Source organism: Salmo salar, chromosome 13, assembly GCF_965601325.2.
Source record: "Salmo salar chromosome 13, fSalSal1, whole genome shotgun sequence".
In the NCBI taxonomy this organism is placed as follows: Eukaryota; Metazoa; Chordata; class Actinopteri; order Salmoniformes; family Salmonidae; genus Salmo; species Salmo salar.
Window position 1 is genome coordinate 96,336,917 of NC_138303.1, and position 13,985 is coordinate 96,350,901.

At 40.9% G+C, this 13,985-nt stretch overlaps 1 protein-coding gene across 1 annotated transcript; it reads right to left on the reverse strand.

Moving 5' to 3' along the window:
- Positions 1-1,535: 1,535 nt before the first annotated feature.
- Positions 1,536-2,807, reverse strand: LOC106568242 (relaxin-3 receptor 1-like). The gene has a single exon (XM_014138415.3). The coding sequence runs from the start codon at positions 2,805-2,807 to the stop codon at positions 1,536-1,538; it is 1,272 nt and encodes a 423-aa protein (XP_013993890.3).
- Positions 2,808-13,985: the final 11,178 nt, after the last annotated feature.

The following is a 13,985-nucleotide window of genomic DNA, read 5'->3' on the forward strand; positions in this document are numbered from 1 at the left end:
ACTTTTATAATAGTAAATATGATTATGGTGAGTGCTAAACTTGCCGGGTGTCTAAATAGCGAGCCCGTGATGCCTGGGCTATGTACTTAGAATATTGCAAAATGTGCTTTCACCAAAAAGCTATTTTAAAATCGGACATATCGAGTGCATAGAGGAGGTCTGTATCTATAATTCTTAAAATAATTGTTATTCTTTTTGTGAACGTTTATCGTGAGTAATTTAGTAAAATGTTAGCGAATTCCCCGGAAGTTTGCGGGGGGTATGCTAGTTCTGAACGTCACATGCTAATGTAAAAAGCTGGTTTTTGATATAAATATGAACTTGATTGAACAAAACATGCATGTATTGTATAACATAATGTCCTAGGGTTGTCATCTGATGAAGATCATCAAAGGTGAGTGCTGCATTTAGCTGTCTTCTGGGTTTTGGTGACATTATATGCTGGCTTGAAAAATGGGTGTCTGATTATTTCTGGCTTGGTACTCTGCTGACATAATCTAATGTTTTGCTTTCGTTGTAAAGCCTTTTTGAAATCGGACAGTGTGGTTAGATTAACGAGAGTCTTGTCTTTAAATGGCTGTAAAATAGTCATATGTTTGAGAAATTGAAGTAATAGGATTTTTAAGGTTTTGAAAATCGCGCCACAGGATAGCAGTGGCTGTTACGTAGGTGGGACGAATTCGTCCCGCCTAGCCTAGAGAGGATAAGCAATTTTACAGGTCACTGCACACCTCTGGCATGCCAATTTTCCTAGAAGCAATTAGCTCAGAATAAAGGACTAACTGCTGGTGTATGCTCTTATAATAGTGCTGATTACAAGTGATGTGAAATAACTATCTCACACACTGCACCTCTAAATTGAACTCTGAAAGACATTGAAGGACAGGACATTCAAATAAATGTGGGGGGAGAGAAAAGGCTAAGATAGCCCACTGTTTGTTTCCACTTCAATTACTGACTTATAACATCTTTGCACAACTTAAATAGATTCTGCACAACTGAATACATTCCCTACCGGTTAGATATATCACAGTAATTGTAAAAAGGCAGTGCAAGTAATGTAAAACCAAGGAGCATGTGTAAGATTTATTTACCACATCACAGTTGTAATCTATCAAGCTGTGTATGTCAAGATGATCCAGGTCTTTATTTTGATGTGCCACACATATACATTAAAGCCCACAATTTACATAAAATTAACCGACTGATTGGTTTTACACATGAATGATGTGCATCTATGAAATACATTTCGAAGAGGGAAATGCCCATTATTCAGTTGTAACACGATTGAGTGGCATTGGAAAAGGTCTCTACAACACATTTCTGAATCTGTCTAGGCAAGTTTTGGCTTCAATCAGTCCAGGGCATGTCACTTCTCACTGATGCGTAAAATTGACAAAAATAGTGTTGATAGAAATAAATAAATACATGTTTACATATTTAATTAATTAATAAATCGATCAACACATTAATACATGCAAACACGTCGACTTGGCACCGTTGACAGCTTGGTAGGCTACATGTATTAAGACAGGCTACGTACTGTTCGGGAGCATATTGTTTCTCCCATTGTAAATGACAACACCAGGTGGATAGAAAACCAAAGCTGGCTCTGCCGGACTTAACGGTACCAACGGTACCAACGCGTGTCCATGCTCGTCTTGCTCTGGCTTGGTCGTCGCCGTAAATGGTCTCATGTTGGTCACGGATGGATAAGTTATTTGCCAAAAAAGTTTTTTCAAAGCCTTTCTGAACTCTCTTCTCATTAGACAATACAATATGGGGTTTAGACAGCTGTTAGAGTGCGCCAAACAGACAGACACTGGGAATACATATGCCTGCGTGGTGTAATATGCCCAACTGAAATGCACAACGTTGAGTTTTATGAGAATCCCCCACGCCGTTAGTGCCTGGTTCGGCAACCAACAGAGGAAGAATGACAGAACCACTATAGTCACAGATCTTGTCACTTTGGAGCGTCTCTTTGCGCTGGAGGTGTTCACATTCCTGGATGTGATGAAGCGCAAAAGCAGCAGGTAGCAGACGGAGATGATCCCCAGCGGGATTAGAAACCCGATCAGTACTTTTTGGCTATGGTAAAGTCCAAGCCAGAATTGTGCGTCAACAGTGTCTGGAAATTTAACAAGGCACAGTTCCTCGTTGGACACAGTCGCCGTTGTGGAGAACACCGCATGGGGCAAAGCTGCGGAAATAGCAGCAACCCATATGACAATGCTCATAAAGCGCGCGGAGCAGCAGCGGTGACGGCGCCGCCTGCTCTTGAGAGCCGATGCAACCGACCAGTACCGTGCCACACTCATAGAAGTCAGGAAAAACACACTTGCGTACATATTCATCGCTGTCACGTAAGACACTATCTTGCACATGGCTTTTCCAAAAAGCCAGGTGAAGTCCAAAGCGTTCTCCACTGCCCAAAAAGGAAGAGTTAATACAAACTGGAAATCAGTCAACGCTAAACTCGTCACGAAAAGGTCAATGGACGATTTCTTCCATACTTGTTTAGACTTCATGAGGTATAAGACAAGGATGTTTCCTATCAACCCCAAGGTACAAACCACAGAGTAAATCACAGAGATGATTATTCTCAGGACGGCGGATCCATCCCCGAATAAATCACTTTTCTCCAAATCAGACAAGTGAGCGTACTCTCCAAAGGACTGGTTCGTTTCGTTAAGCATGAAAGAGAAGTTCAAGTCAGAAACAGGATATAATCCTGAACCTTCCTCGGTTTGTTCCCCATGCATCTCCGACCTCAGCCCCGCACTGCTGCCGCTCAGAAAATCCATCTCATGTCCTGACAGTTGCTTCGGATGTTATGGGTATCCCAAGTGTAGAGACGCACCTGCTGCAGCTTGGTCTCTCTCACAATGTTATGGGTAGTGTTCTTGTTGCGTCTTGCTGAAACACACACAACAACCTACGAGATGCCAAATCCGCTTTGAAATGGTCGAATCGCGATCCCAGATGGCAACTAACAAAAGTAAAAATGTTTTCATACGTGTATCCATTATCAAGTTTTGAATAAAAAAACTAAATTATTCATGTTTTATCAATGAAACATAATGCGTAAAAGCATTAATATTGTGTGAACGGTTATATCATCATGAGGAAATGAAGGGACCCTTCCTCTGTGTGTTAAGTGGGGTATGACTTGAAAGGATCTACCTTGGACGTGTCTTATTTAAACATCTCCGCAGGGATTGGACAATCTGCCTTTTTACGCATGTGCACTTATGGCGCTGTCCGCAGTGCTGGTTTTAGGTAGTTTGCTTACATGAGCGACAATGGATCTATCCAAATCAAATGGATCTATCCAAATCTCTTCTCCCCGCTGCAGTACATCTTTAATGGAACGAAAATGGAGTCATAAACCATTTGAGTTCATGCATTATATCATAGACCCATAATTGTATTACTCTGTCGTTAATCCTGGAGAGCTCCATATCACCTGCAAAACGTTTGAGGTAAACTTAAGTTTGTGGCTTCAATTCCACTGCCACGTGATCTGCAGTTGTGTGAGAGCCATGCCTTCCAGTTAGGCTTTCCAGTACATTACATACATTTATTTTGATTATAAATAAAAATGTTATCTCAATCATCAACTGTAAACCACTTTTTGACAAATGTTGATGCAAAAGGGATTACTACATATAATGTAGTTGATTGATTTGATGAAGTGAGATAATAAAACAATAATTATCTTTATCCTCCTCATGTTTTACCAGGCACGTCGCCCTCCTCTACGTCTCCAACACGTGTCTCGGGACTCGTCTGAAGTCGGTAAAGCTGATATGGCAACTTCTGTCTGTAGCGTATGAACCGTTTGAGCTACAAACTAATATGACCCCACTATGGAAAGGGGAGATTCTCACGAACACGATGGTACAATCCTTCTGAAGGTAATCCATACAAACGAATGGAAATATGGAGGTAGTTTTGTGCCAACAAAATAAAGGGTTAAATATGTGTCCAAGAAAACCCAAACATTTCCTAGATATTGGACAGACACTTCAAAACCTATTTATTTATTTTTTGACTGTCTTTTTAGCCATTTATGAATGTGGTATTCAGGCGAAATTCAATATTTAATTTAATAATTTGTTTTAAAAACTGTTGATACCTGAAGGCTAAATTATCTATGGCATGTATTGAATTTCAGACATTTTGCGGTGGCGTATTCATTTTGACAATAGATATTGTGCCGGTTAAAGCAACTGTGATATTATTCCATCTACTGAGGTCCGATTGAATTGATTTGACTGTTCTGTTAATGTTTCTGGCGGTTTTATCTAAGGAAATCCCGTCCATCTGCGTCTTGAGAAGCAGTAGGGCTTACTTGTTAAGATTCCTTTTATAACTTTTCTTGAGATGAAGCAGCATTTATCTATGCTCTTTAAAGCGTTTGGGAGCGGTTAATATACATTGCCTAGATAGAGTAAAATATCGTCTGCATATAATGAGATAAAGTGATCAGTAGATTTTAAGAAAACTGGATGGCAAGGTTTTGAAAGGATTTAGAAATTTGATAGTAGTCGTACAGCCTTGAAAAGGGAAGATATCAAACGCTGACAACTATAAAATACCATCAAAGGACGTTTTAATCTTCTTTAAGATATTCCATGTTAAATGATTCAACGCTTTATAAAAATGTATCCATTATTTTTATATTGGTGGTTTCATAGCAGCAGGAAGTAGTTTAGAGTTGGGGGTGCTGCGATGCAGAAAACAAATATTTGCCCACGCTGAAGAAGTCTATTGGTCCACCAATATAGACTAGTAAAGGCCCAGTGCACTACTTTTGTGATTTAAAAAAATAAGACATCTATTTGAGTGTTTACCAGCATTTGTAACTTGAGTCTGATAATTATCTGTACAAAACAGTTAATCTGATAATATTTGTGGAATATAAAAATATTTGCTTGATATAGGTTTTCCAGTTTCTTGAAATACTATGCAAATGCAGCTTATTGAAAAATGAAGTGGTCTATTCATTCCTTTTACTAAATACTACTTACAGTAGTGAATGCATATATTTTCATCTTTTTTTGTACTGGCCCCCTGTGGGAATTATACCCACAACCTTAGCGTTGCAAGCACCATGCTCTACCAACTGAGCCACATCATCACATCACATCATCACAAACCACTTGATGTCTCATTGTAGGCCTACTCAATTACTGTATTGTGCATGTTTTTCTTTATGGTGATGGAAAGTCTACAGGTACCAAACCTAGATGACCAGCCAATGTACAATACAGTAATATACATTTACATTAAGTGGTTTGTAATGATGGTAAATTAATACTGCAGAAAAGGTGGTTGTTTTCAATGTTATTTGATCAAGAAAAATATTTAATTTGATGTGGATGTTTTGTGTCTTTGCCCATAACTTTGCACCTTTTGTTGTAAATGTTTGAGGAGAGAGTTTTGTTCATTATGGATTCCATTAGAATGACAATCGCAGAGAAAGTGACAAGACAATAACTCTTGCAATTCAAACTATTGCATCCTGCAAGATATTATTCTTAATTACACAACTACCGTTTTTGCCAAAGTAGAGATGCTGCACATTTTTGGGGGGCCTGCTACAAAGGTATAGCCATTAATACAAGTAAAGGCCCAGTGCACTACTTTTGTGAAAAAATATTTATAAAAAAAATAATTATATATATACACTGCATTCGGAAAGTATTCAGACCACTTGACTTTTTCACATTTTGTCACGTTACAGCTTTATTCTAAAATGGGCAAAAAAAACAAGTTAAAATCCTCAATCTAAACACAATACCCCATAAAGACAAAGCAAAAACAGGTTTTTAGACATTTTTGCAAATGTATGAAATATCACATTTACATAAGTATTCAGACTCTTTACTCAGTACTTTGTTGAAGTATCTTTGGCAGCGAATACAGCCTTGAGTCTTCTTGGGTATGACGTTACAAGCTTGGCACAACTGTATTTGGGGAGTTTCTCCCATTCTTCTCTGCAGATCCTCTCAAGCTCTGTCAGGTTGGATGGGAAATGTCACTGCACAGCTATTTTCAGGTCTCTCCAGAGATGTCCGATCGGGTTAAAGTCCAGGCTCTGGCTGGGCAACTCAACGACATTCAGAGACTTGTCCCGAAGCCACTCCTACATTGTCTTGGCTGTGTGCTTAGGGTCATTGTCCTGCTGGAAGATGAACCTTCGCCCCAGTCTGAGGTCCTGAGTGCTCTGGAGCAGGTTTTCATCAAGGATCTCTCTGTACTTTGCTCCATTCATCTTTCCCTCGATCCTGACCAGTCTCGCAGTCTCTGCTGCTGATAAAACACACCCACAGCATGATACTGCCACCACCACCACCTGGTCTAAGAGTCCTTTAGGTATCGTTTGGCAAACTCCAAGCGGGCTGTCGTGTGCCTTTTACTGAGGAGTGGCTTCCGTCTGGCCACTACCATAAAGGCCTGATTGGTGGAGTGCTGCAGAGATGGTTGTCCTTCTGGAATGTTCTCCCATCTCCACAGAGGAACTCTGGAACCTTCGGGTTCTTGGTCACCTCCTTGACCAAGGCCCTTCTCCACTGATTTCTCAGTTTGGCTGGGCAGCCAGCTCTAGGAAGAGTCTTGGTGGTTCCAAACTTCTTCCATTTAAGAATGATAGAGAGCACTGTGTTCTTGGGTACCTTCAATGCTGCAGAAATTTGTTGGTACCCTTCCCCAGATCTTTGCTTCGACACAACCCCAGTCTCTGAGCTCTACGGACAATTCCTTCAACCTCATGGCTTGGTTTTTGTGGGGCTCAGTTGGTAGAGCATGTGTGTTTGCAATGCCAGGGTTGTGGGTTCAATTCCCACGGGGGACCAGTACGGGGAAAAAAATGTATGAAATGTATGCATTCACTACTGTAAGTCGCTCTGGATAAGAGCGTCTGCTAAATTCTCTGTCTCTAACCCTATTACAGGGGCTGAGTCACTGGCTTACTGGTGTTCTTCCATGCCGTCCCTAGGAGGGGTGCGTCACTTGAGTGGGTTGAGTAACTGACGTGGTCTTCCTGTCTGGGTTGGCGCCACCCCTTTGGTTGTGCCGTGGCCGAGATCTTTGTGGGCTATACTCGGCCTTGTCTCAGGATGGTAAGTTGGTGGTTGAAGATATCCCTCTAGTGGTGTGGGGGCTGTGCTTTGGCAAAGTGGGTGGGGTTATATCCTGCCTGTTTGGCCCTGTCCGAGGGTATCATCGGATGGGGCCACAGTGTCTCCTGACCCCTCCTGTCTCAGCTTCCAGTATTTATGCTGCAGTAGTTTGTGTCGGGGGCTAGGGTCAGTCTGTTATATCTGGAGTATTTCTCCTGTCTTATCCGGTGTCCTGTGTGAATTTAAGTATGCTCTCTCTAATTCTCTCTTTCTTTCTTTCTCTCTCTCGGAGGACCTGAGCCCTAGGACCATGCCTCAGGACTACCTGGCATGATGACTCCTTGCTGTCCCCAGTCCACCTGGCCGTGCTGCTGGTCCAGTTTCAACTGTTCTGACTGCGGCTATGGAACCCTGACCTGTTCACCGGACTTGCTACTGTCCCAGACCTGCTGTTTTCAACTCTCTAGAGACAGCAGGAGCGGTAGAGATACTCTCAAAGATCGGCTATGAAAAGCCAACTGACATTTACTCTTGAGGTGCTGACTTGTTGCACCCTCGACAACTACTGTGATTATTATTATTTGACCATGCTGGTCATTTATGAACATTTGAACATCTTGGCCATGTTCTGTTATAATGTCCACCCGGCACAGCTATAAGAGGACTGGCCACCCCTCATAGCCTGGTTCCTCTCTAGGTTTCTTCCTAGGTTTTGGCCTTTCTAGGGAGTTTTTCCTAGCCACCGTGCTTCTACACCTGCATTACTTGCTGTTTGGGGTTTTAGGCTGGGCTTCTGTACAGCACTTTGAGATATCAGCTGATGTAGGAAGGGCTATATAAATACATTTGATTTGATTTGATCAATAGAAACAGGATGCACCTGAGATCAATTTCGAGTCTCATAGCAAAGGGTCTGAATACTTATGTAAATAAGGTATTTCTGTTTTAGTTTTTTATACATTTGTACATTTTCAAAAAAACTGTTTTCACTTTGTCATGGGGTATTGTGTGTAGACTGCTTAGACATTTTTTTTAAATTAATACAAAAAAAAGATTTAATACATTTTAGAATAAGGCTATAATGTAGCAAAATGTGCAAAAATGTAATGGGTCTGAATACTTCCTGAATGCACTGTAAATAGAGTCATTGAACACTGGTCACTTTAATAATGTTTACATACTGTTTTACCCACTGTTTATGAATATACTGTCGTCTGTCATGGCTCATCCTATATAACTACAGCTGTACACACCTTATCTATTCATATCTGTCCATATTGTCTATACAAACCATTAGGAACACCTTCCTAATATTGACAAGGTGTCAAAGAGTTCTACAGGGATGCTGGCCCATGTTGACTCCAATACTTTCCACAGTTGTGTCAAGTTGGCTAGATGTCCTTTGGGTGGTGGACCATTCTTGATACTCACTGGAAACAGTTGATTCATACCCCGTTCAAAAGCACATAAGTATTTTGTCTTGCTCATTTACCCTCATTATTAATTTAATACATTTTCTAATAAGACTGTGATCTAACAAACTGTAGAACACGCTCCGAATGCACTGTATATATATTTTATATCACGATTTTTCAGGGGTGCTGCAGCACCCTCAGCACCCCTACTTCCCATGGCTATGGGTGGTTTGTCCTTTCTGTTGTACTTTGAGCAGTGATGAAAAGTAAGAGTTGAAGAAGAAGAAAGCAGTTGTTTTTCAAATAAAAGAAAGCGAAAGGTTAACTTATGGGTTAACAGAGAACTGTGCTTTGCTGGTAAAACCTTTGAGCGGCACAGTGTGGTTATATTCACCTCTGAATAAAAAGCTTTGATTTAGCCCCGGGGACAAAAACATGCATGAGACCTGCTCCTCGATGGTATGTCCACATGTCCAAAGTCCATATCAAGACCCCCACATCTCTTTTGCTTTCTCACACACACACACACACACACACACACACACACACACACACACACACACACACACACACACACACACACACACACACACACACACACACACACACACACAAACACTTTGTGTATTGTGTAGGTGTGAGTGTCTCACTTGAAGGCATGTTTGTTATCGTTTACCATCTCCTCTTCAGAATGGGCTCTAACAATAGTTCACATCCAGCAATCCTCTTTTCTGTCACTGTCACCTGCCAACCTCTGTCACATACTCTTGAGGCATTGCAACTTAAAATAAGTCACTTTCCTTCAATTGTACTAGCTTGCTTTGAATACACATACTCAGTCGAATCAATTTGTATTCTGCTTAGTAGGAAATCATTTTTATTTTCTTATTTTTACCACAATACTTATTGAGGGTCTCACATCATTAGACCCAGAATAAGGGCTTTGGCGCTCTTACTTGCATAAAGCCCCTTGTCACCTGTGGAGACATAAGGCCTTTACTGTGACACAAACTGTAAGTGTACACAGGGTTGGGTAGGTTACTTTGTAGATGTAATCTGTTACAGTTACCTGTCCAAAATTGTAATCAGTAACGTAACTTTTGGATTACCCAAACTCAGTAACGTAATTACATTACTTTCCCCTTAAGAGGCATTAGAAGAAGACAAAAATGTATGTTACCAATTGAATGTCATCTATTGCAGGATACATCAATGTTAAAGTTTACATAGCTGGCCATATATGGATGTCACATTTTACTTTATGGGTTGGTTATGTACAGTAGGCTTCTTCTAACCCATCGCTTTCTACTACATATAATAATACGATTAAATAATACGATTAATCTTTACATTAAAATACAAAGTCTATCAGTATTCCAGTCCTTCCAATAAATGTTATACCCCTTGATCTTCAAGAATAGGACTTGGAAATATGTAAGTATAGATTAGCCAAGTTGTTTTACATGAGCATGACCCCAAAATTAAGGACTTATTAGCCAGCCCTACTCTGTTGTTTGTGATTTTGTTGTTATGGAGGACTGATTGGGCTCATTGATTCAAGTTGAAAAATAAATGCTGCGCTCATGGAATGGCATGCTTTGAGCACTACTGAAAAGTGCTATTTACATGTGAAAAAAGAATGCCAAATGCTGCATTTGCTAGAGGCCTATTGTTTACCTTTTTGTTGGTGACACTTTGATATCTTGATAATATGCAGCTGTTTAGAGGGCAAATCCACAAATGAAACAATAACAAAACGATTGTACCGCCTCTGTTTTGGTAAAAAGCTGAGAGATGGGCCTGGAGAAAAGTAACCACTTTCAGATTAATAGGACTGACCATCCATGATATAAAAAGTATTGTTTTAACCATGTTATGAGGCTATACAGTGCTTGTTTACATTTATAATGTTTACAAACATTGGAATAAAACAAGCTTATATTTTGGGTCCTCATGGAGTGTGACAGTTGATCTAAGCTCAAGAGGGATTTGTAAGTTATATTCTTCAAGAATAAATGTATATATATATATATATATATATATAATTTTTTTTTTTTTAGACTTATATATTATATATATGTATATATATGTGTATATGTATGTATATATGTATATATATATATAAGTATATATATATATGTACATATATACATACATACATATACATACATATATATACATATATATATATACATACATATATATACATACATATATATACACTGCTCAAAAAAATAAAGGGAACACTTAAACAACACAATGTAACTCCAAGTCAATCACACTTCTGTGAAATCAAACTGTCCACTTAGGAAGCAACACTGATTGACAATAAATTTCACATGCTGTTGTGCAAATGGAATAGACAACAGGTGGAAATTATAGGCAATAAGCAAGACACCCCCAATAAAGGAGTGGTTCTGCAGGTGGTGACCACAGACCCCTTCTCAGTTCCTATGCTTCCTGGCTGATGTTTTGGTCACTTTTGAATGCTGGCGGTGCTTTCACTCTAGTGGTAGCATGAGACGGAGTCTACAACCCACACAAGTGGCTCAGGTAGTGCAGCTCATCCAGGATGGCACATCAATGCGAGCTGTGGCAAGAAGGTTTGCTGTGTCTGTCAGCGTAGTGTCCAGAGCATGGAGGCGCTACCAGGAGACAGGCCAGTACATTAGGAGACGTGGAGGAGGCCGTAGGAGGGCAACAACCCAGCAGCAGGACCGCTACCTCCGCCTTTGTGCAAGGAGGAGCAGGAGGAGCACTGCCAGAGCCCTGCAAAATGACCTCCAGCAGGCCACAAATGTCCATGTGTCTGCTCAAACGGTCAGAAACAGACTCCATGAGGGTGGTATGAGGGCCCGACATCCACAGGTGGGGGTTGTGCTTACAGCCCAACACCGTGCAGAACGTTTGGCATTTGCCAGAGAACAGCAAGATTGGCAAATTCGCCACTGGCGCCCTGTGCTCTTCACAGATGAAAGCAGGTTCACACTGAGCACGTGACAGACGTGACAGAGTCTGGAGACGCCGTGGAGAACGTTCTGCTGGCTGCAACATCCTCCAGCATGACCGGTTTGGAGGTGAGTCAGTCATGGTGTGGGGTGGCATTTCTTTGGGGGGCCGCACAGCCCTCCATGTGCTCGCCAGAGGTAGCCTGACTGCCATTAGGTACCGAGATTAGATCCTCAGACCCCTTGTGAGACCATATGCTGGTGCGGTTGGCCCTGGGTTCCTCCTAATGCAAGACAATGCTAGACCTCATGTGGCTGGAGTGTGTCAGCAGTTCCTGCAAGAGGAAGGCATTGATGCTATGGACTGGCCTGCCCGTTCCCCAGACCTGAATCCAATTGAGCACATCTGGGACATCATGTCTCGCTCCATCCACCAACGCCACATTGTACCACAGACTGTCCAGGAGTTGGCGGATGCTTTAGTCCAGGTCTGGGAGGAGATCCCTCAGGAGACCATCCGCCACCTCATCAGGAGCATGCCAAGGCATTGTAGGGAGGTCATACAGGCACGTGGAGGCCACACACACTACTGAGCCTCATTTTGACTTGTTTTAAGGACATTACATCAAAGTTGGATCAGCTTGTAGTGTGGTTTTCCACTTTAATTTTGAGTGTGACTCCAAATCCAGACCTCCATGGGTTGATAAATTGGATTTCCATTGATTATTTTTGTGTGATTTTGTTGTCAGCACATTCAACTATGTAAAGAAAAAAGTATTTAATAAGATTATTTCTTTCATTCAGATCTAGGATGTGTTGTTTAAGTGTTCCCTTTATTTTTTTGAGCAGTATATATATATATATATATATATATATATATATATATAATATATATAAGTCTAAAAATGTATGTAGCAATTATGGATTGCTCTTTTAAGTCTATCAAAAGTGTGCAAGTTTGAGCATGAGTCCATTATTATTTCGATCAGCATGAATTAGATAGAGCATGAAAAGCCCCATTTTTATTCCATAGGCTTGGAACCGCACTATGCAGCTGTTGCAAGAGCGCGTTTTTTCACTGGCTGTCCACTGGTGTCAAAAACAATGATTGACAGGCAGCTTAAACTTCTTTAATTCAACAATTATTGTGTTCAAAAACACATTTTGATTTGTGAACAGCCATCCACAACAACCACAATCAGTAATGTGCAAATAGTTAAATGAGAGAGCAGCAGTGTGATTCACATCAGTGCACTACTGTATGTAGTCAGCGGCGGTTCTAGCTTGTATGGCTCCCTGGGCGAACCCCCCCCCCCCCAAAAAACACCATTCTGTACTAACTGTCATTTTTATTCAGACATTTGGAACAACACAAATAATTTAAAACTATACAAATATCAAAAAATATATATACACTAAAAAATATCAAAAAGAAGTAACAAAGACAAATAGGAACAAATATGTGTTGATTAGGCACTCGAGCATCAATACATTACCCATCCCCCAACACTGTCAACCAAGAGTCAAGACTAAAGTAATTCACCTTGGTGGTGTGCAGACTGGTTTTATATTATTCTTCACGATTTCGCACAAACCAGAAAAAAAATGCAGCAATATGTCTGTGAAACTATATATTCACGGTATTATGAATGAATTGTGGTTTATTTGGTATAATTTCGTACTGTGACTGATTTGACTAATTGCATTAGTACTGTACAAAGTTAGAGGTGCGCTATTTGATAGATTCCCCCGCCTACCCTACCTCGGGCTTCCAGTGGGGAGACCTGAGGTCAACCTACCCCCACCCCCCTCCCCATCTCGTACTTCGGAGTGGGAGACCTTCCCAGTCAGTAGCCTGCCTAGCTCACAAACTAGAATCAGGGCGCCTGCTCCGACAGGGTTAATTGACCCACAGTCCCACATGGTGACATGATATCATTGACGTGACATGCAAATGAGCGATAGAAACCGATTGGGCAAATGTCACCATTCCAATTTTTTTTGTGCGGGCACCACGTGCCGCCCCCGGCAAGATGCCACCCCGGGTGGCTGCCCATGTCGCCTATACCTAAATCCGCCACTGGATATCAATAATAAGTGATATCCGTATTGCCGTAGACTAAACCACTGCTTTCATTCATATCTCCAAGCATTTACTCAAGTTGGATAATCTTTGGATGCTGACAGCAGTCGTACCATTGGAAGACATAGCTTGGACTGTAGCCTACAAAAGCCTTTTCCTGTTCTTTTCCCGCGATCCATCAAACACATTTTGTGTGTCATCGTAGTGGTCTTTGACTTGTGGTCAGACTCGCTCAGGTGGAACAAACTTAAAATTGCCCTTTTTTTCAATGCTGATTTGAATGTCATTGAGAAATCAGAGAAGTGTCAAAGATTTTTTTCCGCAGACATCCTTTCTCAATTTAAAAGTAATCTAGTTTTTCAAAACTATCTGTAATCTGATTACAATATTTTTGCTGGTAATGTAATGG